This window comes from Macaca nemestrina, chromosome 1 (assembly GCF_043159975.1).
Source record: "Macaca nemestrina isolate mMacNem1 chromosome 1, mMacNem.hap1, whole genome shotgun sequence".
NCBI classification, from domain to species: domain Eukaryota; kingdom Metazoa; phylum Chordata; class Mammalia; order Primates; family Cercopithecidae; genus Macaca; species Macaca nemestrina.
This window is the reverse complement of record NC_092125.1, coordinates 193,501,114-193,525,489: the sequence shown is the minus strand read 5'-3', so window position 1 is coordinate 193,525,489 and position 24,376 is coordinate 193,501,114. Positions and strand designations below refer to the sequence as shown.

Sequence of the window (24,376 nt, the reverse complement as noted above, 5' to 3'; positions counted from 1 at the left end):
TGTACTTTGTCTTTAGTTTGATATTTGTGTATCATTTGTTTAATTTGTGTATCGTTTGTTACCTGAACGTATGTTTATTACCCAAGAGGAACTAGGTGCTAGCAATGAAGAGGGGAATGAAGAAATAGCCCTAATGATGAGTGGTGTCAGCACCACCTAATGATGAGTGTCAGCACCACCACTCATCATTAGGCTTTACACAGAGTCTCTTCAGTGGCTTCCTCCTCCTCTGCTCCAGAGTATCACCAGTTCTTGCAGATATTTCCTTGGAAGCTTCATTTGGAACCATTCCTTCTCCATTTTTATAACCTCAAATTGTTGGGCCTGCCTGGTCTGCTCCAGCTGCCTCTTTGGTTTTCCTTACATATGGTGGCAGTAATTAGCTTTTAAATATGTGACTGACTTAGTCACCCACACTTTATGGATGGCAGAGGCATAGGGATGGCCAAAAGGATACTGGTAGGTTCCGGAGATATTGACCAGTCACTGGTGGGTTCCTGAGATATTGACCAATCAAAGGAAGAGTAGATAGGCCCACCAAAAAAGGAAGAGATGCCACTTTGCACCCTAAGACTTGGTGGATGTGCAGCAGGGGCAAAATTGAGTAGGTCAGAGCCTTGGGTAAAATGGCACAACTCCAGCAGAGTTAAGCTCTGAATCTAAGGTAGAATCTCTGTTGTGTGTATATACTGGCTTTATCTGAGTTGGTCCTTTGCTGAGGTCTGAGAACTGCTTGTAAATTCTGCCTCTGTTTAGGATAGGAGAATTCCCAGGATCAGTTCAGTGGTTTTAGAACCAAATGAGGGTCCCAGCTTGCCCTTATGCTTTATATGCTTATTGTTAACCGCTGATCCTACATGTGATATTCCCTCCCTAGGAAACCTTCTACTTGGTCTTTTTTTTTTTTTTTGAGACGGAGTCTCGCTCTGTCGCCCAGGCTGGAGTGCAGTGGCCGGATCTCAGCTCACTGCAAGCTCCGCCTCCCGGGTTCACGCCATTCTCCTGCCTCAGCCTCCCGAGTAGCTGGGACTACAGGCGCCCGCCACCTCGCCCGGCTAGTTTTTTGTAGTTTCAGTAGAGACGGGGTTTCACTGTGTTCACCAGGATGGTCTCGATCTCCTGACCTCGTGATCCACCCGTCTCGGCCTCCCAAAGTGCTGGGATTACAGGCTTGAGCCACCACGCCTGGCCACTTTTTTTTTTTTTTTTTTTTTTTGAGGAGTTTCTCTCTTGTTGCCCAGGCTGGAGTGCAATGCCCTGATCTCAGCTCACCACAACCTCCGCCTCCTGGGATTACAGGCTTGCGCCACCACGCCTGGCTAATTTTTTGTATTTTTAGTAGAGGTGGGATTTCACCATGTTACCCAGGCTGGAGTGCGGTGGTGTGATCTTGGCTTACTGCAACCTCTACCACCTAGGTTCAAGAGATTCTCCTGCTTTTCAGCCTCCTGAGTAGCTGGGATTACAGGCATGTGAGCCACCACATCCAGCTAATTTTTGTATTTTTTTCTTTTCTTTTCTTTTCTTTTTCTTTTTCTTTTTTTTTTTTTTTTTTTAGACTCTCTCTCTCTTGCCCAGGCTTGAGTGCAGTGGCATGATCTCGGCTCACTGCCACCTCCGCCTCCCAGCTTCAAGTGATTCTCCTGCTTCAGCCTCCTGAGTAACTGAGATTACAGGCATGGGCCAGCACGCCTGGCTAATTTTTGTATTTTTAGTAGAGACGGGATTTCTCCATGTTGGCCAGGCTGGTCTCGAACTCCTGACCTCAGGTGATCCACCTGCCTTGTCCTCCCAAAGTGCTGGGATTGTGGGGTGAGCCACCGTGCTCAGCAAATTTTTGTATTTTTAGTAGAGATGGGGTTACTCCATGTTAGCCAGGCTGGTCTCGAGCTCCTGATCTTGTGATCTGCCCTCCCCAGCCTCCCAAAATGCTGGGATTACAGGTTTGAGACACTGCACCTGGCCATGTTCTTATAAACTTTGTATATCTTTGATGGTTTTGAGTATTCTGCCATCATTAGCAGAAAGCTAACATACCACTTAAGGGCCTTACGTTCTCTCCTAAGGGCAAAACAAAGAAAATTACAGATAATTTGTAATCCAAAACTTTTATCCAGAAACTTTTAAGACCACAGTGATGTAACTTGAACAGTGTGTGTCAGGCTGAGTACAGCTTGGTGGGAAGGCAAATATAATCCATCAGGGAATGGGATAGGCCCATTTAGACAATATGGATAAGGAAACCTTGGGCTCTTCCCTGTTATCCAGGATGATTTCCAGGGAGGAGGATTTCCTAAACAGTTTGACCAGAAACAGCTAGGAGGATACCTCTGTGTGTTCTAAAAACCCATGAAGCCGGGACCACCAATACTCAGGAAGCAGATTAGCCTTACTCTGCCCTTGGCTGAGTCAGAGCTCCCCTCTGGCTCTCTGGATGACGGTCAATAACAGGTAAAGTATTAGGATTAAGCCTCGGGCTCTCTAATCCAACGTGCCACTTACTAGTAAGACTTTGGGTAAGAAATTTGACCGAGACTGTATTTCTCCATCTGTCCGCACTCTACGAAGCGCTGCTCTAGGTGCTGGGGAATACATAGTAAACAAAAGGTACAAAAATCCTCCACCTCTTGGAGTTTACATTCTAGTATGGGGGAGGCAAACAACTAAAATTTATGTATATGGTGATACATGTTTTAGAAAAAAAAGGGGGAGGCTGAGGTGTTTGGGTGGGGGTGGGAGCTGTAATTTTATTTTATTATTATTCTTTTTTCTGTGACAGAGTTTCACTCTGTCGCCCAGGCTGGAGTGCAGTGGCACAATCTCGGCTCACTGCAACCTCCACCTCCCAGGTTCAAGCAATTCTCCTGCCTCAGCCTCCCAAGTAGCTGGGATTACAGGCATCTACCACCACACCCGGCTCATTTTTGTGTTTTTAGTAGAGATGGGGTTTCACCGTGTTGGCCAGGCTGGTCATGAACTCCTGACCTCAAGTGATCCACCTGCCTTGGCCTCCCAAAGTTCTGGGATTACAGGCATAAGCCACCATGCCTGGCCAGCAATTTTAAATAGGGTGGTCACAAAAAGGCATCACTGAAGGTCATGTTTGAACCAAGATCTGAAGGAAATGAAGAGTGAGGTGTTCTAGGGAGGTGTCTGAGGGAAGAGCATCCCAGACGCTAGATTTTGCAGGGCCTTGTAGGCCATTGTAAGAATTCAGGCTTTTCCTTGAGTGTGGTAGAAGCCATTGCAGAGTTTTAGGCGAAGGAGTGACATGATCTGAATTTTTAATAGGACCACTCTGGCTTCTATGTTGAGGAGCAAAGGTTGAAGCAGGGGACTAGTTGGGAGATGCTTACAGTCCTTCTTGCAAGAAATAATGGTGCTAGACTGGAGTGGTAGTCAGGAGGTGGTAAGTGGCTGGATTTGGGATATATTTTTAAGACTGAGCCAACAGGATGTGCCGATGGATCAGATGTGGGGTCTAAGAGATAAAGTGGGAGTGGAGGATGACTCCAGTGTACTTGGCTTAAGTAACTGAAAGGATGGAGTTGCCCTTGGGCGAGATGGGAAAGATCGCAGGAGGGGGATTCTGGAGGGGAAGATCAGGAATTGTTTTGGACATGTTAAATTTGAGATACCCATCAGACATTGAAGGGGAAATGTTGAGTAGGCAGTTGGATCAGTGGATCAAGTTAAGCAGTGAGATCTGGACTGGGGATGTATAGATAAGGGTTGAAGCCATGAAACTGAATGAGATAGGAGAGGAGCCAGAGAAAAAGATGTGGTCCAAGGACCAAGTGACTTTCAGATACTGGAGAGATGAGAAATCAGCGCAGGAATCAGAACAGTGCAGTGAGCTAAAAGCCAAAGTGAGACCAACCCTTCCCATAAAAGGGAGCAAAAATGTCAGATAGTATCTACAGGTGGGATTGAGACAGAGATTTTGTTTTTTAACATGACAAATGGGGTAATACCTACTTTACAGGGCTGTGGTAGGGATAGAATGAGATAATGTTTGCAGACGCTTAGCACAGTATCTACTAATATAAGAGCTCAACAATTGATACTTGGTGATATAATAATTCACCCTAATTGCTATGATGTAAATAAGCACAAAATTAAAATGTTTCTGGGCTGGGTGCGGGGGCTCAAGCCTGTAACCCCAGCACTTTGGGAGGCCGAGGCGGGTGGATCATGAGGTCAGGAGATCGAGACCATCCTGGCTAACATGGTGAAACCCCGTTTCTACTAAAAATACAAAAAAAGGCCGGGCGCGGTGGCTCAAGCCTGTAATCCCAGCACTTTGGGAGGCCGAGACGGGCGGATCACGAGGTCAGGAGATCGAGACCATCCTGGCTAACACGGAGAAACCCTGTCTCTACTAAAAAAATACAAAAAACTAGCCGGGCGAGGTGGCGGGCGCCTGTAGTCCCAGCTACTCGGGAGGCTGAGGCAGGAGAATGGCGCAAACCCGGGAGGCGGAGCTTGCAGTGAGCTGAGATCCAGCCACTGCACTCCAGCCTGGGCGACAGAGCCAGACTCCCTCTCAAAAAAAAAAAAAAAAAAAAAAAAAAAAAAATTAGCCAGGCCTGGTGGCGGGTGCCTGTAGTCCCAGCTACTTGGGGGACTGAGGCAGGAGAATCACTTGAACCCGGGAGGTGGAGGTTGCAGTGAGCCGAGTGCACTGCACCACTGCACTCCAGCCTGGGTGACAGAGTGAGACTCTGTCTCAAAAACAACAACAACAACAAAAAAGGTTCTAACCCAGCTGGCCTTTAGGGTGAGGAGAGGATAGCTAGAGATCAAGTTTGAAAGAGGAGTCAGCAGCTGCAGGTGTGGGATTCTCCTCGCAGGCTGCATTCTAGAGGTGCAGTTTGGTGTTGAACCTTTGCCAAGGAGCTGGGCTGTCTTGGTGCAATGCCCTTTCTGTTAAACTTCTAAATCCCTCTTTTCCTAATTGTAAACAGGGGAACTGAGTTCCTACTTTTTTTTTTTTTTTTGCATCAGACTGTTGCCTCCCAAGATTCAGCTGTCAAAAGGGCAGGTCCCTGTTCTCAGTAGGTGAGGGAATAAAACTTGGACACTGGGCCATCTCAGAACACATTTCAGCCGCACACAAGGGATCTGGAGACCAGATCCCTTTCTTCCTGGTTTGATGATTGGTGGGGTCTTCCTCTGAGCATCCTGAACATATTCATTTAATAAGTATTTATTGAGCACCTGCTGTGTGCCAGGCACTGTTTGATGTGCTGCAGAATAGAACAGCGAATAAGAGACAAAAGTTTCCACCCTCGTGGAGCTTATATTCTAGTGCTTTATGTTGAACAGTAAGTGTGGAAGAGAAATAATAAAGCGGAATGGTATTATGGAATATCAGGGTAAGGATGAGGTCAGTTTTGAATAAAGACCTGAAGCAAGGTCACTGGCAGTGATATTTTGGGGAAGAACATTCCAAGCAGAGGTCATGGCTTGTGTGTGGTGCACGTGTTAGAGGAACAGCATAGGCTGGTATCGCTGCAGTGGAATGTACCAGAGTCCAAGCACGGAGGTGAGTTTAGAAAGGCATATAGGAGATTCGTAGATCACAGCAAATGGTCTGAGTGAAATTCACCCACCAGGGAGTCTTACATAGGCTACCAACCACTGGTCCTTAGGAATTAGCCCCCTTTCAGCCCCTTCAAATTGCTGTCAGAAGGAATGAGGTGTAACTGCATGAGATTTGTGAATCATCAGCTTCTCTGTGGTGCTGAAACCCTCCAGTGGACCATCTCTGGGAAGGCTGCAGAGAGGGACAAGGAAAGGGCCCCAGGGCAGGTGCACGAAGAGACTTCAAGGAGTAGAGCGGCTCTCTAAACCTAAGGTTCCAGGCACTAGGAGCAAGTGAGGGATCCAGCCCAGGGAAGGGAGAACCCTCCTCCCCACCAGGTATGTAATACCTGAGAGCCTGCCCAAGGCTTGGCTTCAGCTGCCTCCTGCAGCTCGCATCCTCTCCCTTCCTCCTCTGTGCCCTGCATTCCAGTAGGTACTTGGCGGCTACGGTAGCAGCGTGGCCTTCCCTGGGGACTGAGATGCTATTAACTCGGGAACTGCCCAAGCACAGAGGGTGAAGCCACATCAGTGGCCCTCAGTTTAACGCCGCTGTGTTCCTCCTGTGTCCCTGGATTGGGGTAGGGGGTGCTGAGATGTCACTAGTGGTAAATGTGTGTTGAGGGGAGGAGGGAGGAGGGAAGATGGGCTAGTGGAGGGTAGGGGGGAGAAGAAGGAGGAGGGCAAGGATGCATCAGCATAGAGGGGACTTGGAGCCAAGTTTATGGTAAGGTGGGAGGGCCTAGGCTTCCGCACATGCTTGGACTTCAGGCTGGAGTCCCTGAGCCTCAGCCCCCTCCCCTCTTCTTCCTCCTTGAAGGCCTACAGAGCTATGGGCTGGGAACCCCCAGGTGGTACAGATCAGATCTGAGCCAGTCTCTCCTGGACTTTTTGCATCCAAGTCCATATCTGTTTTTCTCATGAACCTGGAAACCCTTTGAAGGCAAGAACAAGGTCCTCCAATCTTTCACTACCAGCTCCTACTCCAGGGCCAGCACACCGTGGGTGCTGAAACTCACAGAGGACCTTCCAAGTGGCAGACCCTGGCAAGACACTGGGTGTGCTATACTGGGATGAGCAAATTACAGGTGAGTCCTTGCCACAGTTGTACAACGGCTCAAAAGGGATTCACCCAAAGTTACACAGTAGGTCAGCATCCTGCCTCCCTTCTTAAGTTCCTCTCACAGATGTTCCTCAAAAATGCCATGCCATCCTAATGCTCAGAATTCAGGTACCCAGAGAAAACGCCCTATCCTGCCTTCCCCCTCCAGAGCCTCTGTCCTTCCTGCCTGGGCAATGGAGGCCCAGCAACAACCGCCCCATCCACAAGAAGAGAAGCCCAACAACTCCTCTGTCCTGGTTAACTCCGGGATAGAGTAACTCCGATATCCTGGTTTGTACCCAACTTGGGAGCTTTTATTTACAGAAAGGCCTGGGCGGATCTGGGGAGAAAGGGGTGGGGAGTTATGCGAGAAAGAGAAGGGAGTTGATGTTTAAATACTCAGTTGGGAGGCAGGGAAGGAAGTAGTGGGGCTGGCTTAAGGGTATAGCCGCCTCAGGGTGGTCACCCAGCAGCAGTCACCTGGTAGGTCAGAGAGTGAGATGGGCTCAGGAACGGCAGAGACCTCAGTCATTAATCCTCGAGCTGAAGAGTGGAACTGTAGCTGGGCAGGGCCCAGGCCTCCCGGGGTGCCCACGTCCCACTGACCCAAGGACAAGATGGCCAGTGGAGAATGGTGCAGATTGCGATGTTTGTTTTGGTGACAGCCGAATGATGCCCCATGGAAGGAAAGCCACCCCATTCCTTCAGAGCTTCGACTCCATCGACACCACTTGCCCTGTGTGTTGGCCTCACTTTTTCACCCATCAGTGCTCTCCCCCCACTTCCCCGATGTTTTAGAATTCCTTTTCCTCAGGACTCCTGGGTTCCAGACCATCTTGGGGAGATGGTTTCCTGGGTTGGGGATGGGTACATGTCCACCCAGAGGGGACCTGGTCCTCTCCCCCAGGATGCCTGCCGGGCTCTGTCCGGGCCTGATGCTCAAGGCCCCTTGATGGATCCGGGCTCTGCAAGGCGGGCAGAGGCATAGGCCGAAGCTCCAAGGCAGGCTGCAGGTTCACAGAAGCCTGGCAGCCCTACGGGGCCTGGCAGCCCAGGTCGACCTGCCTCTCCTGGAGCCCCTGGGGACCCTCGATCGCCATCCTTGCCGTTGATTGCCTGGCCAGGCCGGCCAGGGAGTCCTGTGAACAGGAGAAAGTTAAGACATTAGGGGCGCCTCTTGCCTCAGACCCAGAATTTTGAAGGTGGAGACATTTTTCAGATGGAGAAAATGAGGCCAAAGACACCACAGGAGAAGGGACTCTGCCCCAGAGGCAAAGATTATGTGATTGTCCCCTACTCCCAGCTCCCAGGGAGTTTTGGGAGCAGACGTCCCTTCTGTCACCTTCGTAAAGTGATGGTGGTGGGTCCTGGGAAGTCCTGAGAGGTCCAGCTTCCAAAGCCAGAACCACCCAGGGACTCCCGGGCGCTCCAAAGGGGTGCAGAAGCGGGGTATCAAGGACTGAGCTGGCTGAGCATGTAGTCGCCATGGAGGAGGCCCTGGTGTCCACGTGTCATTAATTCCCAAGCTGAGGAACACACTGTAGCTGGGCAGGGCCAGCAGCTTACCTGGGATCCCTGGGGGCCCAGGCATCCCGGGGTGCCCCCGTCCCACTTCTCCTGGATCACCCTTCTCTCCACGTTTTCCTGTAGACAAAAAAGGGAATCTTCATTTTTTCAGAATTGAAAAATGCTTTTCCTCTATTTTTTGCTAGACACACAGAAATTATTCCTGTTTTGTGCTAGTTTATAATAGAGGAAAGTTGGAAATGATCATGCAGGGCTTGTTAAATAAAGGAAGGTGCAGACAAAGGATGGAAGATTATGTAGCCAATAAAGTTTATTACAGGAAAGTAAGCATAACAGTATCTCGCATTTACTGTGGATCAAGCAGTGAACTAAGACGAACGCTATATGAACTAGTGTCCTCACTGCTACACTATGAGGTGGGTACTTTCAATGTCCCCATTTTACAGTTGGTAAACCTAAGGCCCAGGGAAATTAGTAGGTAACTTGTCTGAGAGCCACGCTGAGAAAGGGGAGTCTGGACTCACACCCATGTGTGGCTCCAGCCTGCCTGCTTGACTGCTCTGCTGGTCTGCCACCCCATCTCTACTGACATGGAAAGATGCTTATGGGGTATCACAAAGCACGTTCAAAAACAAACCCCAGAAACCCTGAGTAATAAAAATAGTACATTCATTTCCATCCATTTGCTACTGGGAAAGAAAGTCCAGGAGTGTCTCCTGGACTATGTGGCTGAGGGACTGGGGAAGGGTCTGTATGTCATCCTGGGAAGGGAATGGGGAGAGGGCGGGCTGGGACAACCCCCCCTGCCTGGCCGCCACGCCCACTGCAGAGGAGCACTCACCCTTGGGCCCCGTGTTCCCGATCTGACCCACGGCTCCCACGATGCCAGGAACACCCCGAGGGCCAGGGTGCCCATGGGGTCCCTGCTTGCCTGGGTATCCAGGGGGCCCAGGAGGTCCTGGGGGACCCACCATGCCCACCGCACCCAGGGCTTCCCGCTTGGCACTCACGGCGACCTCAGCCAGTTGCTCTGGAGGGAGGGAGGGAGAGGGAGGTCTATGAGGTGGGTGTCAGCAGTAACACGAGGGGAGGCAGAGCATCTGTGGGCCCTGGCCCCTAGGTTTGCAGACAGCAAAGCACCATGTTTAAGTTCCCCCTTCCTTGGGCTCTGTTTTGCAGAAGTCAGAGGCCCAGAGTGACTTATTCAAGGTCCTGAAGCCCTTCGGAGACTGGGCTGGAAGGAACCCCAGGACTCCAGATTTTCAGACAAGTGAACACATGGAGGCTCCGGGAAAGGGTGAGGGGGCGACGATGCCCTCGAACGGACTGTGAGGAGGGGTTGCTGCCCTCACCTTGCAGCATCTTCAGCGCCACATCCACGATGTGCTGGTCAGTGGCATCCCGGCCCTGAAAGCAGAGGCCGTTCAGGGAGAAGCCCCTGGCTGCAAGGGCCCACCGCTCCTGCTCCCACCTGGCTGAGCATGAGGCCGCCATGGAGGAGACTCTGGTGTCCAGTCATTAACTGCCAAGCTGAGGAACAGACTGTACCTGGCAGGGCCACGGGCTTACCTGGGAAGGTCGCTGGGTAATCCCTCAGGCTGCACTCACAGCCTTCCTGTCTGCTCTGGGCTTGGAACCAGTCTGGGGGAAGTCGGTGAGTCTCTGGGAACCCCTAGCCTTTGGCGGGTAAGTGCACCCCAGAACAGATCTACCTAGAAGAATCACCCCCCACCCCGGGGCCCAACTCACCGCCACGCCCTGTCTCCCGGGCTGTCCTGGAACGCCTCGGTTCCCCACCAGTCCTCGAGGGCCGGGGAGACCAGGGTAGCCCTGAACCCCTGGGGCGCCCGCATCCCCACTGGGGCCGGGGTAGCCGGGTTCTCCACGTACTCCTTGCTACGGGAGGATGGGGTGGGATTAGAGCCGGGTGAGAAGGCGCCCGGGGGGGTGGGCGAGAGTGGGGGGTGGGGGTCCAGGAATTGGGTGGGGCTGGGAGAAGGGAGGGGCCGGGAGAGTGGAGGTCCCAGGGCTGCCCAGGAAAGTCGGAGAACGCGGGGAGGGGAGGACTTGCGGCGTCGGAACGGGAGGATTCACCTGTCCCTTGGGCCCCGGCTCGCCGGACTCGCCCTGCAGGCACAAGGAGCCCGGGTCACAAAGCGGTGGGGGACCCCAGGGCCAGCCGCCGCTCCCCGCCCTTCCCCAGGTCGCGCGCTCACCTTCTCGCCTTTCTCTCCAGGAAGGCCGGCCACCCCCGGGTCACCCTGCAGAGAGAACCACGGGTCGGACGCGCGGTGGCGGTGGCGGGGACGAGGAGCAGGGTTGGGAGTGGCTGGGAATAGGGGCGCTGGGACTCACCACTCCGCCGCGAGGCCCGGTCTTCCCTGGGGAGCCCTGGAGAAAGCGTGGAGTGAGGGGTTTGGCGAGTTACCCCCTCCACGGGGTCCCCCACCTAACTTTCTGCCACACCCCTCTTTCCAACTCTGCCTCGCCGACCAGACCAGAACCCTGCGACCTGCAGGTTTGGAGGCTCCGGAAGGACCTGCGTCCTGCCGACCCCACTTCCCCTGTTTTAGGGCCCCTTTCCCAGGTGTTTCCCAGCCCCATCTGGTACCTTGTTTCCTTTGATGCCCGGCAAGCCTTGGGGCCCTGGAATTCCAGGGGAGCCCTGCTCGCCCTTAGGGCCCTGAGGAGAAAAGAAACCAAAGGAATAAATGGAGTGGGGGGCCTGGATATGATGCCCTGCCCACCTCAGCTGGCCTGCACTCACCTGCCTTCCCTGAGGGCCCGGCTGCCCCACTGGACCCCTCTCGCCCTGGTCACCCTGAAATGGAAAGAGAAGGTCACACCCTCAGCAGCTCTCAGCAGATGCAGCCTCTCGCACCTGGGCCTGACACGGCATGGTCAGGGTGCCCTCCATTTCTGCTGTCACTGGCAGGGGGTCCTTGCTCCACTGGGCAGACCAGCAAAGGAAACCCAGGCCATGCCTGGGGAGGCCTCTCACAGGCTAGGCTGCATGGAGCAGGTGCTGTATCCAGCAGTGCCAGCTGCTGCAGAGGCCCCTGGTGAGGGGCCACTGTGCCAGGTACTTACCTTCTGTCCCATGATGCCCTGAGGACCAATTTCTCCTCGAGGCCCTGGCTCTCCCTGGAGGAAGGAGAATTTGGGGCTAAGCATTTGACCTGGTGGAACCCACCGTTCCACACCTGGCCAGTCCCTCCCTACCCTTGGGTCTCAGCTACTTTGCTTCATCAGGGAAGGCTTCCCAGACCCCCTGTTCCATGCCTTTGGGTCCCTGTAGTTTTCCTTCAAAGGATCCAACACAATTTGAATTACTTATGTGATCATTTGTTTCATGTCTATTTCTTCCATTAAACTATACCCTCCGTGTGAGGAGGAGACTCATAGTTGCAAGTATTTAGTGAATGTTTATGCAATGAATAAATGAATGAAGAACTCTGCCTGCTGGATTCCCAGTCTGTCAACTTGGTCATCTGGGAAGGTCACACTCCAGAACAGAGCCAGTCCCCACCCTCCCGGCAAGGTACATAGGGAAATGGGCCCAGAGAGGAGAAAGAGCTTCCCTGGGTCATTGGGTCAGGGCAGAGCCAGACTAACTCTCCCTAGGTTAGGGCTCCACCCCATGGCCTCACCCTAAAGCAGGAACCCTTTTGTCAGTGGAGGGAGCACTTACCTCTTTCCCAGGGGGACCAGAGAACCCAGGAAGGCCCTGCGGGCCCGGTTCACCCTGCAGGAAAACACAGTTCTCAGGTCAGTCTGGGTGGCCCAGTCAGGCCCTTGGCCTCAGGGAAACCCAATGAAGCCTGAACACAGCCTGGAACCAAATGCGTTGGGGAGGGACAGAGGGTATTCTTGGTTCAGTCCTCTTGGCTCCTGATTTTCCTGTTTGTTTCTCCTCTGGATTTAAAGCCATGCCATCCTATCTACACTGAGGCAGGCTGAGGAGTGCATGATGGGTGGGAGGTGGCAGGAGGGAGGTGGTTAGGCCCAAGGGGCTTATGTTCAGGCTGAGCCTCTGAGACTTGGCTAAGGCCTGGGCCTTGCTGTCTTCCTGGCCCCAGACTTCCTTGCTCAATTCTGTCCCCAGCTTGGGATCGCCTCACCTGGTCTCCAGGGCCTCCTTTTGTCCCAGGCTGGCCCGGCACACCCTGCAGAAAGAAGTTGAAGTCAGTTTCTGGCCTGGCAGGGGGGAGCCCCATGCACCTGCTGCTTTGCCTCCCATCCCCAATCCAGATTTCCCCCACCTGTGGGGGCTGAACAACAGAAGGCCCAGCCACGGCATCATGAACTTAACTGTACTTTCCCACAGTGGTGGGAGAGGAGTGGGGCACAGTGAATGGCCGGCCTTCCAGGACCTGGGGTCTATGGGGAAGAGATGAGTATGTGCTCTCAGGTGCCTGAGCCCAGGAACACAAGTTTACACGTGTGCACAGAAACAGGTTTGGCCACTCAGTACCCCCACAGGGAGGGAGGGCAGGCTCCCATGGACTGGACTCCAGAAGGTATGGAATGGAGATGGCCCTGAACGATGAGAAGGCACAAGAGACCAGAAAGGGCATTTCAAGCACAGGGACCAGCAAAGGCCTAAAGGTGTGGAGGCAGAAAAGCCAAGGCCTGTTGAGAAGGGAAAGGACAGAGAGGGGCCATTGCTGATATGGCAGGAGGCAGGTTGGGGTCAGATTATGGTGGTCATTGAATGCTAAGATGAGCCACAAGGACAAAGGTTGCATCTGTCCTGTTTATAATTGTTTACCTGCCACTTAGTATACCTCAGATATTCAATAATAATTTTTTTTTTTTGAGATGGAGTCTTGCTCTGTTGCCCAGGCTGGAGTACAGCAGTGTAATCTTGGCTCAGTGTAACCTCTGCCTCCTGGGTTCAAGCAATTCTCCTGCCTCAGCCTCCTGAGTAGCTGGGATTACAGGCATGCGCCACCATGCCCGGCTAATTTTTGTATTTTTAGTAGAGACACGGTTTCACCACATTGGCCAGGCTAGTCTCGAACTCCTGGCCTCAGCCTTCTGAAGTGCTGGGATTACAGGTATGAACCACTGCACCCAACCTCAATAACTACTTATTGAAGGACTGGACTGAATGACTTTTTCCTGGAGGCGGTGGGGGGTCATGGAAGGTGCTATAGTGGGGAAATGGTCAGATTCCATTTAGCCAACATGGAGGACTGGAATGGCCAAAGAGAAGGCTAGAGTAATTGTCCAAGGGATGAGGCCCTCACCAGGCCAGGGGCCAGAGTTGGTAATGAGGCAAGAGGTGGTGATTGAGCAAGAACCCCGGGTGTGTGTGGATTCTAACTTCATCAGCCACTAGCCCCTGGCCAGCCCCCATGGCTCCACCTGATACTTACCGCTAGGCCCTGGTGGCCTGGGCTTCCTGGCCGTCCCGCCTGTCCTGCACTGCCCTGGGATAGACAGAGAACCAGAGATACAAATGAAAGCTCCAGCCAGAGGGCCATGGCTTCTACCCAGATGCAGGTAGGGAAACTGAGATCCAGAGGCAAGAAATGGCATGTCCATGACAGAACCGAGGACCCCAGGCTCTAGGTGTCTAGAACCTGCGTGGTCGGACTCAAGGCCCTGCCCCTGCACCAATCCCAACTGCAGCCCCACTCCTACCTTCATGCCAGGCGTGCCTGGGGTCCCGTCCTTGCCGTTGATGCCTGGGGGACCCTACTCAGGAGGAAAGTTCAAGGCAGAGTGACAATGCAGAGATGTCTGGGGTCCGGCCACCCACCCCCGTTCCTCTGCGACAGCTGCAGTGTGCAGGGAGGGAGTGGCTCTGGTCATCCCAGGAAGCCCCACCAGCCAACTGGGGGAGGGGAGCTGAAGTGGGAAGGGGATGAGGACCATGGAACACAGCCCTTCCCTAGTGTGGAGGGTGGTGTCCCCGACTGCTGCAAGCTCCCCATGACCTCCCTTATGTCATCACCCCTGTTTACAGATGTGAGGCACAGAAAGGGAGGCATTTCCTGAGGTTACAGAGCCAGCCCACCAGTTGCAGAGTTCAGACTAGCATCCCAGGCTTCTCTTCTGGGGGTTTGGACAAAGCAACAGGGCCCTGGTCTCTGTCCTGGTGGGCCTAGGCCTCTGGCACCTACCGTTGCTCCCTTCGGGCCTGTGATCCCCTGGGGTCCACGAATACCTGGGCTGCCCTGCAAAGCGGAGAGAGACCAGGTCACCTTCAGGATATCGGGTCCCTGTCTGGCTGTGCAGAGAGGGGAACCACTGAGAACAGTGGCCTCTGGGTCCCAGAGTTCCTCTGGCACAGGCCACACCATGCAGGGGCCGGAGGAGGGAGCATTGGGAGTACCCTTCCTGCCCTGGCACCAGCAGGAGGGAGAAGTCAGTGCCAGGAGGCCAGGCTGGGCTGAGCAGGAGCAGGGGTGGGAGCCAGCATCCACTGAGACTCTGGCCAAGGCCCCACCCTCCACTCAGCCAAAGGAACACAGCCACCAAATGCAGTGTGTGGATGCTGTGTGAGTCTCGGTGTGAACAAGAACCAGGAAAAGACATTTTTGAGATAATTGGGAAAAACTGAACAGAGACTGGTCATTAGATGATGTTAGGAAGTACTTGTTGATTTTGTCAGTTGTGATAATGTGATTATATGAGAATGAGTGCTTATTGTTTAGAGATATGTACAAAAGTATCTAGGGGTGAGATGATAGGATGTTAAGGATTTACTTGAAAACATCAGAGCAAAGCAATAATAAAAGCAAAGGAAGGAAGGGGCTGGGAGATAGAGGATCCAAGAATGACAAAATGTTAGTAACTGAATTGGAACCTGTGATAGGTACATGGGGATTCTTTATATCACTCTCACTGGTTTTCTGTATAGTTAAAAAAATCGCATTAAAAAAACTAGATATGGCTGGGCGTGTTGACTCACGCCTGTGATCCCAGCACTTTGGGAGGCCAAGGCAGGTGGATCACCTGAGGTCAGGAGTTCGAGACCAGCCTGACCAACATGGTGAAACGCTGTCTCTACAAAAAATACAAAATTAGCTGAGCGTGGTGGCGCATGCCTGTAATCCCAGCCACTTGGGAGGTTGAGGCAGGAGAATCTCTTGAACCGGGGAGGCGGAGGTTGCAGTGAGCTGAGATTGCACCACTGCACTCCAGCCTGGGCAACAAGAACAAAACTCTGTCTCAAAAACAAAACAAAACAAAACAACTCGATGATCTCTGCTGTCCAATAGAAAAAGAAAAGTATAAGAATTTTTTAAAATTTAAAAAGAAAATAATAATTTAAAAAACTAAATAATAATAACAGTTAACTGTGTGTTCTGCTCCATTTTTCTGTAAACTTAAAACTGCTTCCCCCAACAGGTCTACTAATTAGAAAAAAACAGAGTTAAGAGAACTGGGATCCAGACCAAATCCCATTAGCCCCATGGCTGATTTGCTGGAATCTCATTGTCTGGCCCCAGTGACCATGGGACTGGATCCCAGGGCTTCTCCTAAAGTCTGAATTTGGGCTGACTGGGCTCTTGGCACAGATGGTCCTCCCCAGCAGGCCACCCACTTGTGCACACACACACTCATACACACATACATACACTCACACTCACACACATACACACACTCAGAGATATCCTCACACACACACACACACTACACACACAGCCTCACACATACTCTACACACACCCTCATATACACAGTCTACACACACACACACACTGCACATTCACACGCACTACACTTTCACACGCACACACACTCACACACTCACACACACTCTCACACACACACTCTCACACTCTCACACACACTCTCACACACTCACACTCACACATTCTCACACACTCACACACTCACACTCACACTCACTCACACTTACGCTCACACACTCACACTCACACACTCACACTCACACTCTCACACACTCACACACTCTCACACTCACACACTCTCACACACACTCACACTCTCACACTCACACTCTCACACACACTCACACACACACTCACACGCGCACACACACTCTCACGCTCTCACACTCTCACACACACACTCACACTCACACACTCACACACACACACAGCCTTAGGGAGAGCTTTGTCCTGCCCAGTACTCCCCAGGGGTCCTGACTAAACAATGGGTGCCTGAGGACTCACCACGTCGCCCTTCTCCCCAGCTCGGCCTGGCGGTCCCCTAGGACCTTCCTCACCCTGGCAAGAAAGACAAGCAGGAATCCAGGTCACACAGGCTCAGGGGGAGCCACGCCCACTCTGTGGCTGTAGCTGTAGGAGCTCCAGCCTCAGGGGTGGGGGAGCAAAAGCAGGCTTACCGGGGGCCCAGTGGCACCGATGGCACCCACCATGCCTTTATATCCATGAGGGCCCTGCAGAGAGGAAAGGGTTGTAGGTCAGTCCTGGCTGAACTCTAGGGGCCAGAAGGTGGCTCCTGGAAGCTATTGTATGACACCCTGAGATTCACTTACCGTCTCTCCCTTGGGCCCTGCCATGCCCGGGTAGCCCCTGATGCCCTGGGGACCCTGTTGAGACAGGAAAATGACAGCAATGGCAATTGCAAAGCCCACGTCATTATACCTTGTCTGACGCCCACCTTCAGCCTTACAGTGCCCTTTTGAGGTAGGCAGCAGAGTCTCTGTCTCGTGGATGGGACATTGAGGTTCAGAGATGAGGAGGGACTCACGTGGTTACTCAAAGGGACGGTGTCAGACCTGGACCTCAGCCTGGGCTTCTTGCTGACAGCTTTGGTTCCCGTCCCTCATTCCTGACAGTTTCAGCCTCCCTCTCCCCATCCAGAGACGCTCCCAGCTGGACACATGTGTCTCTTTTACAAGCTAGAGGCCTGAGCAGGCGAATGACTCCATTAAGGGCTTCTGGGGTGAGGGAGAAGAGGGCCGCTGAGGCAAGGTGTTCCTTACCGGTGGTCCAGGGATGCCTTGCTCTCCAGAGGCACCCACATCTCCCTTGGGACCCTAAAGGGCAGGGATGAGCTGTCAGACAGGCAGGCAGATGGCAAGACACATATACAGACAAGCGAAGTACCATCTCCTTTCCCCTGCACAAGCAGACAGGAAGGACTCCTACAAACCATACAGTCCCATGTCACAGATAGAGAAAGGCCAAGCAAGGAGACATGACCAAAGACATGCCGACCCGGAGCACAGGCCACCAGCCCCCGGCTCAAGGCTCTGTCCCCAGAACCCACAGGGGAAGGGGAAGGGGAAGGGATGAAGAAGGGGATAGAGCCCTGTAGGACCATCTCCACGTATCCTCGACCCACAGCCCTCACCCTCGCACTCACCGGCTTCCCCTGGCGGCCAGGATCACCCAGAACCCCGCGTTTGCCCGCATGTCCCTGAAGGGAAGGAGAGAGCTCAATACGAGGTCCCCTCCTGTCACCTGGACCACCTTCCCAAGATTCAGGCCAGGCGCTCTCACCTTCACTCCCTGCAGCCCTGGTGGACCTTTCATCCCCGGTGGACAGTTGGTTGGACACTGGAAAAAGAAAAATCCGCAGGGTCCTGTGATCAGCTGGGCGGTGCGCCCCCCTCTCTCCAACTCCTGTGCTCTCCTCCGCCTCACCTGGTGGAACCCCTGCACTGCAGCCCCTCCCCATCTCTCCCGACCCCGCCGTCTCTGTGGCCCCGCCTCCCTGCATTAGCCCCGCCCCAGACCTCGCCTCTCACCAGGAAATCCGCACTGCCTTCCAGAACCTGGATGGTTCCCGGGCGACCCTGAGAGGAGAGATGAAGATGGAGCTTTGCCTGACCCTTTCCCGCTGCAGCCTTGCTCAAAGGCTTGCTCCCCTGCACTTTGCCATGTCAGGGTGTCTGGGGACACTTACAGGTCTCCCTGGAGGTCCTGGGGGCCCCGATGGTCCATCTGGTCCAGGGTCCCCCTGGAAGCAAAAGAAGCCCAAATCATACCCCTGACCAGCCCTTCCCAGCTTACCCTAGTGCCCTTCTCCAGGTCCTGCCGCTGCCCTGTCCACCCTGTCTTCCCGGTCACCTTGTGAGATCCACCATCTTGGGACATCAAGGCCTGATTGACAGGGGATGGGGCCAGCCCTTGGTGTCCCTAAAAGACCTAGAGCCGGGTGGGCTCATAGGAGGGGCTTCTGCCCCAGACCTGGAGGAGTTTCCCAGTGGCCAGGAGCAGGCCCAGGAACTTCCAGAAAGACCACCCAGCTTGCCAGCTTGGAGATAGAAGGCAGGAGGCAGCGAACAAGGTGGTTGGCACTCACCTTGGGGCCTGGGATTCCAATCTCACCAGGGAGGCCAACAGGTCCAGGCGGTCCCTAGGGAGCAGAGAGGTGATGGTCAGGATGCCTCAGAGGGTCAGATACCCTGGGCATGAAGGTAGAGACAGGCAACCAAAGCCCGTTTCTCCACTTTTACTTTTTTTTTTTCTTTTGCCAACCCCCGAGAGACTGACAGACTGGGGCTTTAAGGACCAGAGAATTGCAGAGCCAGTGGACAGGCCCAGAGTGGGCTGGCCCTGGGTCTCTGGCAGGTCCACCTATGCCCGACACTATCACAGCACACCGGCCCTCCCCATGGCGGCCATTCCCTTGAAGCCTTTCTGTTGTCCCCTCCTTCCCTAGGAGCTCTGGGGACCCTGCCCTATCCCTGAGGACTTACAGGAGGTCCAGCAAAACCAGGGCCCTGTAACAGAAGGAAAGAAAATTGGCTTCATGGCTCTCTCTGTAGATCCCCTCTCCCCCGAGAGTCCCTCGAAGCCCTTGCAGGTTATACTCACTGGAAGGCCAGGAGGACCAGGAAGCCCGGGCTGGCCCTGTGGGAGCAACAAGAAAGGCTCAGAGACTGGGGTTTCCCTGGCCCCTACTTCCTATCTACAGCCACTCCCAAATGCTGGCCCTAGATTGCCCCTGCTGAGGCCCCAGCAGGCCCCTTACCTTGACTCCAGGGATCCCCATGGGGCCAGGCTCCCCCTTGGCTCCAGTTAAACCCTGCAGAAGAATGAAAATGTAGGATCAGTGAGGGCCAACCTGCCCCCTGACCCACAGAACAGGACAGGTTCAAGGGTCCCTCCTGGGTGGGCCAATGGTCCCTTTCACCATACCTCATGAAGGCCTGGGAACCTTGACACCTGTCTTTCCTTTTCCCCAGTTCCCATAGTAACCCTAGGAGGCAGGTAGAACAATTCCCTTCTTTTGAAAGATGAGAAACCAAAGCCCAAAGATTTGGCTTCATGCCAGGCCCAGGCTTCATGCCTCTGGGTTCAGGAGTCAAAAGACCTAGCCATGGGTCAAGATTGGTCATTTGCTTGATGTCTGCCCTGGCAACTTTTTCCTTTTCTTTTCTTTTCTTTCTTTACTTTCTCTTCTTTCTTTTCTTCCTTCCCTTCCCTTCCCTTCTCCTCCCCTCCCCTCCCGTTTCCTTCCTTCCAACACAGTCTCACTCTGTTGCCCAGGCTGGAGTGCAGTGGTGCAAGGTCAGTTCACTGCAACCTCCGCCTCCTGGGTTCAAGTGATTCTTGTGCCTCAGCCTCCCAAGTAGCTGGGACCACAGGCACGTGCCACCATGCTTGGGTAATTTTTGTATTTTTAGTAGAGACGGGGTTTGTCATCTTGGCCAGGCTGGTCTTGAACTCCTGAGACCTCAAGTAATCTGCCCACCTTGGCCTCCCAAAGTGCTGGGATTACAGTCATGAGCCACCACACCAGGCCACTGGAAGCTTTTTCTGAGCCCTAGTTTCTCATGTGGGTGCCTCTCTGGGTGGATGTGAGAACCAATGCAATATAGAAGGCAATATGCCTTGTAATGATTGCAGGGTATGGATGAGTTTGAAGAGGCCCTGGTGACTGTCCCAGCCCTGGTCACACCTCATGAACCAGCAGGGCAGAGGCAAGTCATGGGGGTTTCTCCTTTCTCCCATCTTTCAGTGACTGACCCAGTGTAACTCCCACCAGATGTCGTCCTCATGCCCCTGGGACTGGCTGTGTCCAGGAGCCTGTGACCTTGGGGGCCCCTGGGAGCTCTGTGGTATCAGCTAAATGATGTTTCTCTCCTGAGTCATGCCTGAGACTGTGGGCAGGGGTCGGGGGAAGAGCAGAGGGAGGACAGGGCACACAAGGACAGCCCCACCCAACATATTCAACCTGATCCTTGGAGGCCAGAAATGTGAGACTAAGTCCTGACTGGTGCAGGGGAGCAGACCCTCTCTCTGGACCCCGGTTGCCTGCAAATCAATGCCCCTGGCGGGGGGATGTGAGGTTCCAGGGAGGTCACAAGTCATACCAAGGTGAAGGGGGGCTCACAGCTGGAGATTCTCCATCCTGCTGCCCATCTCTGAACAGATCAGTGAAGATGCCAGAGCCAGGCCCTGGAGGTCAATTGGTGGAGCCCTTCCCTACCCCATCCGACATGCAGGTACTCACATCAATCCCAGGCTTCCCGTCTGGACCATCTGGCCCGGCTTTGCCAGGCTCACCCTTGGGTCCCTTGAAAACAGAGATGGAACAAACATGAGCCAGAGGAGAGCAAGAGCAGGAAGGGTCAAGGCTAAAGAGGATAAAGCACTCACCGGAGGGCCAGCTTTGCCAGGGGGCCCCTTGTCACCCTGCAAGATACAAGTTGGTGAGACAGCACAATACGGCCCACGTGGGCACACACAGGCCCTGGCAGGCCGCTCCCAAAGACTCTCCTCACTCTCCTCTCTTCTGTCTACATCCCCTAAGCCTTGCAATTTTTGAGAAAAGACCCCCCTTTTCCTCAAAAATAAAATCCAAATGCAAATTATAGGAGCATGAGAATAAACCTGGCTGGGCTGGAGAGGGTGACAGCAACATGCAAGAAGGTACAGACATGCTGATGTCATGAAGTGCCAGCTGTGAGACCCACTACCAGGGCTGGGGGCTCCGAGCTGATGCCTCTTGGATTTGGGCACGTGTGGGAGGAAGGTTGGGGCTTCTGGAGAAACGTGAAGGGGGATGAGCAAGTTGGGCAGCAGCTCTATTCCAGACTGTAGGGCAGGAGAACAGGAAACTGAGCCAGTGGCAAGGACCAAGGGGGACTGTAAGGGAGAAATTCAGTGTTCCCAAGGAGGGAAGGACCTCCTTCCAGTGACAAAGGACCCTTGGTGGTGGGCAGGCAGGGCCGGTGGAGTCCGGTTCAGCCCCAGAGAGGCCTCCAGGCATTTCAGAGCCCTTAGCAGCCAGGGCCTGGCCGGGGGCCCAGCATCCTGTGTTTAGGGGGTGGGGGCACCAGGTTGAATAGAAGTCTGTCCAGACTGGTAAACATCAAGCGGCCCTCCTGCGGGAGCCTTCAGAATGAAGTATTTAACCCTCGCCCTGCAGGGAACAAGCCCAGCTGATTCTAAATCAGGGAGAGAAAACCGAAGGGAAGAGACAGGAGTCTGGCCCAAGCTGGTCGGCGGTCTGGCCAAGGCTCCCAATGACCCTGAAGAAGCGTCCAGATGTGCCAGAGGCAGGGTGAGGGGTTGAGACGCCTCCCACCCCACAAGGAGGGGAAAGGAGAGGAGGGGGATGAGGCCTCGCTCTGAGCTGCGGCCGGAGGACTGAACAGCAGCTCCTTGTCCGTCGGCGGCTACGACCCGCTCCGCAAGTCAGGCCTGGATTGAGGTTTTTGCAGAACAAACGGCGTCCTTGTGGTGCGGGCCGGCGCCGCCTACTGGCGACGGGGGCACTACATCTCTGGGCACCCCAGTCCCCACCCCCACCACAGCGCTCACAAAGTTCTCCTTTGTCCGCCGCCTCCCTCCCGCCCTGGTCCCCGGTTGGAGACTCACGTCGATGCCGTCGGATCCAGGCACTCCCGGCGGTCCCGGGGGGCCCGGGGGGCCCCGTTCTCCCGGTGGACCTCTCTGAAAACACACACAGCGGGGGCAGTCCTCAGACAGTGCGGGAAGCTGGGCGTCCCCGGGGATGCAAGCGACCCTGGGAGCGGGGTCCTAGGGGCGCACCTCCTCCGTGAACTCCCACGTATTGAGAACCTTCTGCATATCAGGCACTGTGTGCTATTACATGCATTATCTTAACGGATACTCAGAACCGGGAGGCGGGCGCTGTTACGGGCCGCCGTTTGCAGTCGCAGAAACTGGCTCTGAACATGAAGGGTCCATGGTCACTGAGAGTGGGCGGTGGCGCCAGGACTCCGCCCTGGGTGCCGACTTCTACTGTGCCAGGTTGCCCTTGCGCGGTGGCGGTGGGGAATAGCTGGAGACGTGGGCAGCTCAAATAAATCACAGATGGAATGCAAGGTTGTGCCTAGCAGGCTGCCGGCCCTCAGTGAGCGGTGACTCGGGTTATTGTTCTTACGCGAACCACAGGCAGAGACAGCGCCTCCTTCTCTCCCCATGGTGCGGGAAAACCCGACGGGAAAGTGGGGGAGGCGCAGGGAAAGGAGGTGTAGGGAGGTGAAGCGGGTACTCTCTTCCCACTCAGAGCGCCCCTCCCGCAGCACAACTGCCGGGTCCTCCCTCCGCTAAGTCCTGACTGCTGCGGGCAAGCAGGAGGAGCTTGCACCTCCCAGAAAGCAGACCCTCTCCGTGGACCCCGGTTGCCTGCAATTCAATGCAGGTGTGAGGTTTCAGGGAGGTCACAAGTCATATCAAGGTGAGAGGAGCTCACAGCTGGAGAATTTCCGTCCTGCTGCCCATCTCTGAACAGATCAAAGATCTTAAAAGGCGGCCCTTTTCAGAGGCCAGCTCGGACCCAGGCAGGGGTCCCGGTGCCCACCACCTCCCCAGGCCGCGAAGTGCCAGGCTGGCGCCCCGCAGGCGAGCTCGGAACCACACCCAGCACCCCACGGGGCCCAGTCTCTGCCCTACCCGCGCGCCCGCAGCCCCCCGGCGGCCCTCGGAAGGGAGACGTGGGTTGGCGGGCAGGGCCGAGAGGCCGCCTAGGGGCGATAGCGGCGTCTGGTTGGAGCCGGCGCCCCCTGGGAGGCGGCGGGGGCGGAGGCTGCGCAGCGGGTGAATGAGCACCATTGTATGCCCTGCCACCTGGGCTCCCCAGGCTGCCAGGACCGGGCGCCAGCTCCTGCCCCACGCTGCCTGTCCCAGGCAGGGCCGCGCGTCTCGGGACGGGTCCCCTCTGACTCTCCGACTCAGCCACCTCCATTCACGGTGCCGCGATGGGCACCATGTATGCACCCACCCAGGGGACCTGCCGGCGGCGCTGTCCTCAGGTGGCCCCTCGGGCTAGGGTTGTCAGTAGGCGCGGGACACAGGCAGAGCTCCTCCATCCCGGACCCCAGACCCTGCACCCTGGACCCTGGCAGCGGAAGGGCTGCGAGACTTACGATCTGCGCCAGAGCGAGCACTAGCACCTGGAGAAGAACAAGGAGGCAGCGGGGGGCGGCCGCAGCGACGGCCATGGCGGGCGGCGAGGTCGAGGGGGACGGGTGCGGGTCCGCGCACGCACCGACGGCAGAGGCTCCTGGCGCTGGCTGTTCGCGGGCGGGGTGGGCCGGGGCTCCTGAATATGCGGGGGGCGGGGCGGGGGCCGGCGTGAGCTGTCACCTGAGAGGACCGGCGGGGTTGCGGGGAGGGAGGCCGGCGCCCGGCATCCAGCTCCGCCCCGCTCGGTCCACCCTCTATGCTCTGCCCGGGCTTCCCGGGCGCCTTAGCCTGGTAATCCGAGGGGCGACCGGGGTGCCGGACGGAGATGATGGTCCTGTTTCTTTGTGAGGAGGCATAAGGCCGTCTGAGGTCCCCCTCAGGACCTTCAGGCCCCAGCACCTTCCCCCGACGCACAGCTTGTGCCCCATCACTTACCCCACGTCCTCTCCAGGGCCCAGGCCGAGAGCGCCTCGGTATCTGCAGACCTTGCTGCAGGCTCTCCCCAGCTCCCGCCCACCTTGCTCCCCTCTCCTCTGGCTCCTTCCTCTCCAAGCACAAATAGGCCTTTTTCATATTAATATGCCACAGCCCTTCCTGGATCAGCCGTCTCATGAATACTCCATCGGCCTCTTCCAGCTCTTTAGTGGAGCTGTGTGCAGCTCCCCCAACCCCCAACTTCCTCACCTCGCTTTCACCTCCCTACCTCTGTCCCAACAAGCAGATCCGTCTCCTGGGGGTCTCCAGTGAAGCCCAACCCTTCTTCAGTCCTCCAGGCAGGAAGCTGTTGGCATCTTCACCTGACCTTGAAGTCTTCCCCATCCAAGCTC

General features: G+C 55.0%; 1 protein-coding gene across 5 annotated transcripts; it reads right to left on the bottom strand.

Annotated features, from left to right (window-relative positions):
• Positions 1 to 6,977: 6,977 nt before the first annotated feature.
• LOC105494804 (collagen type IX alpha 2 chain) lies at positions 6,978 to 24,376 on the bottom strand. Of its 5 annotated transcripts, none has more exons than XM_071095324.1 (33): positions 24,253 to 24,376; positions 23,510 to 23,685; positions 21,996 to 22,070; positions 20,772 to 20,807; positions 20,626 to 20,688; positions 19,141 to 19,194; positions 18,984 to 19,019; positions 18,866 to 18,889; positions 18,469 to 18,522; positions 18,070 to 18,123; positions 17,912 to 17,959; positions 17,664 to 17,720; positions 17,527 to 17,580; positions 17,144 to 17,197; positions 16,694 to 16,747; positions 16,541 to 16,594; positions 16,368 to 16,421; positions 14,347 to 14,400; positions 13,865 to 13,918; positions 13,597 to 13,650; positions 12,337 to 12,381; positions 11,907 to 11,960; positions 11,306 to 11,359; positions 10,983 to 11,036; positions 10,827 to 10,898; positions 10,571 to 10,606; positions 10,432 to 10,476; positions 10,310 to 10,342; positions 9,965 to 10,111; positions 9,568 to 9,622; positions 9,057 to 9,245; positions 8,255 to 8,332; positions 6,978 to 7,827 (listed from the first exon to the last, which is right to left on the bottom strand). In XM_071095324.1, exons 2-33 carry the CDS (start codon positions 23,582 to 23,584, stop codon positions 7,628 to 7,630), a joined length of 2,070 nt encoding a protein of 689 aa, XP_070951425.1. In that variant the 5' UTR covers positions 23,585 to 23,685; positions 24,253 to 24,376; the 3' UTR covers positions 6,978 to 7,627. The 5 variants fall into 5 exon arrangements, with proteins under 5 accessions (XP_070951425.1, XP_011761944.1, XP_011761946.1 ...); XM_011763642.3 differs by lacking the exon at positions 24,253 to 24,376 and adding an exon at positions 23,985 to 24,084; XM_011763644.3 differs by lacking the exon at positions 24,253 to 24,376 and adding an exon at positions 22,170 to 22,309 and having other exon boundaries at positions 23,510 to 23,631.

Coding starts and splice junctions, on each gene's coding strand:
- LOC105494804 (XM_024796921.2), bottom strand. CDS start 23,195: ATGGTGCTCATTCACCCGCTGCGCAGCCTCCGCCCCCGCCGCCTCCCA. Junction 17,721..17,911: donor AAGGCAGTGCGGATTTCCTG/GTGAGAGGCGAG, acceptor TTCTTTTTCCAG/TGTCCAACCAACTGTCCACC. Junction 10,607..10,826: donor CGGGCATCAAAGGAAACAAG/GTACCAGATGGG, acceptor CGCTTTCTCCAG/GGCTCCCCAGGGAAGACCGG.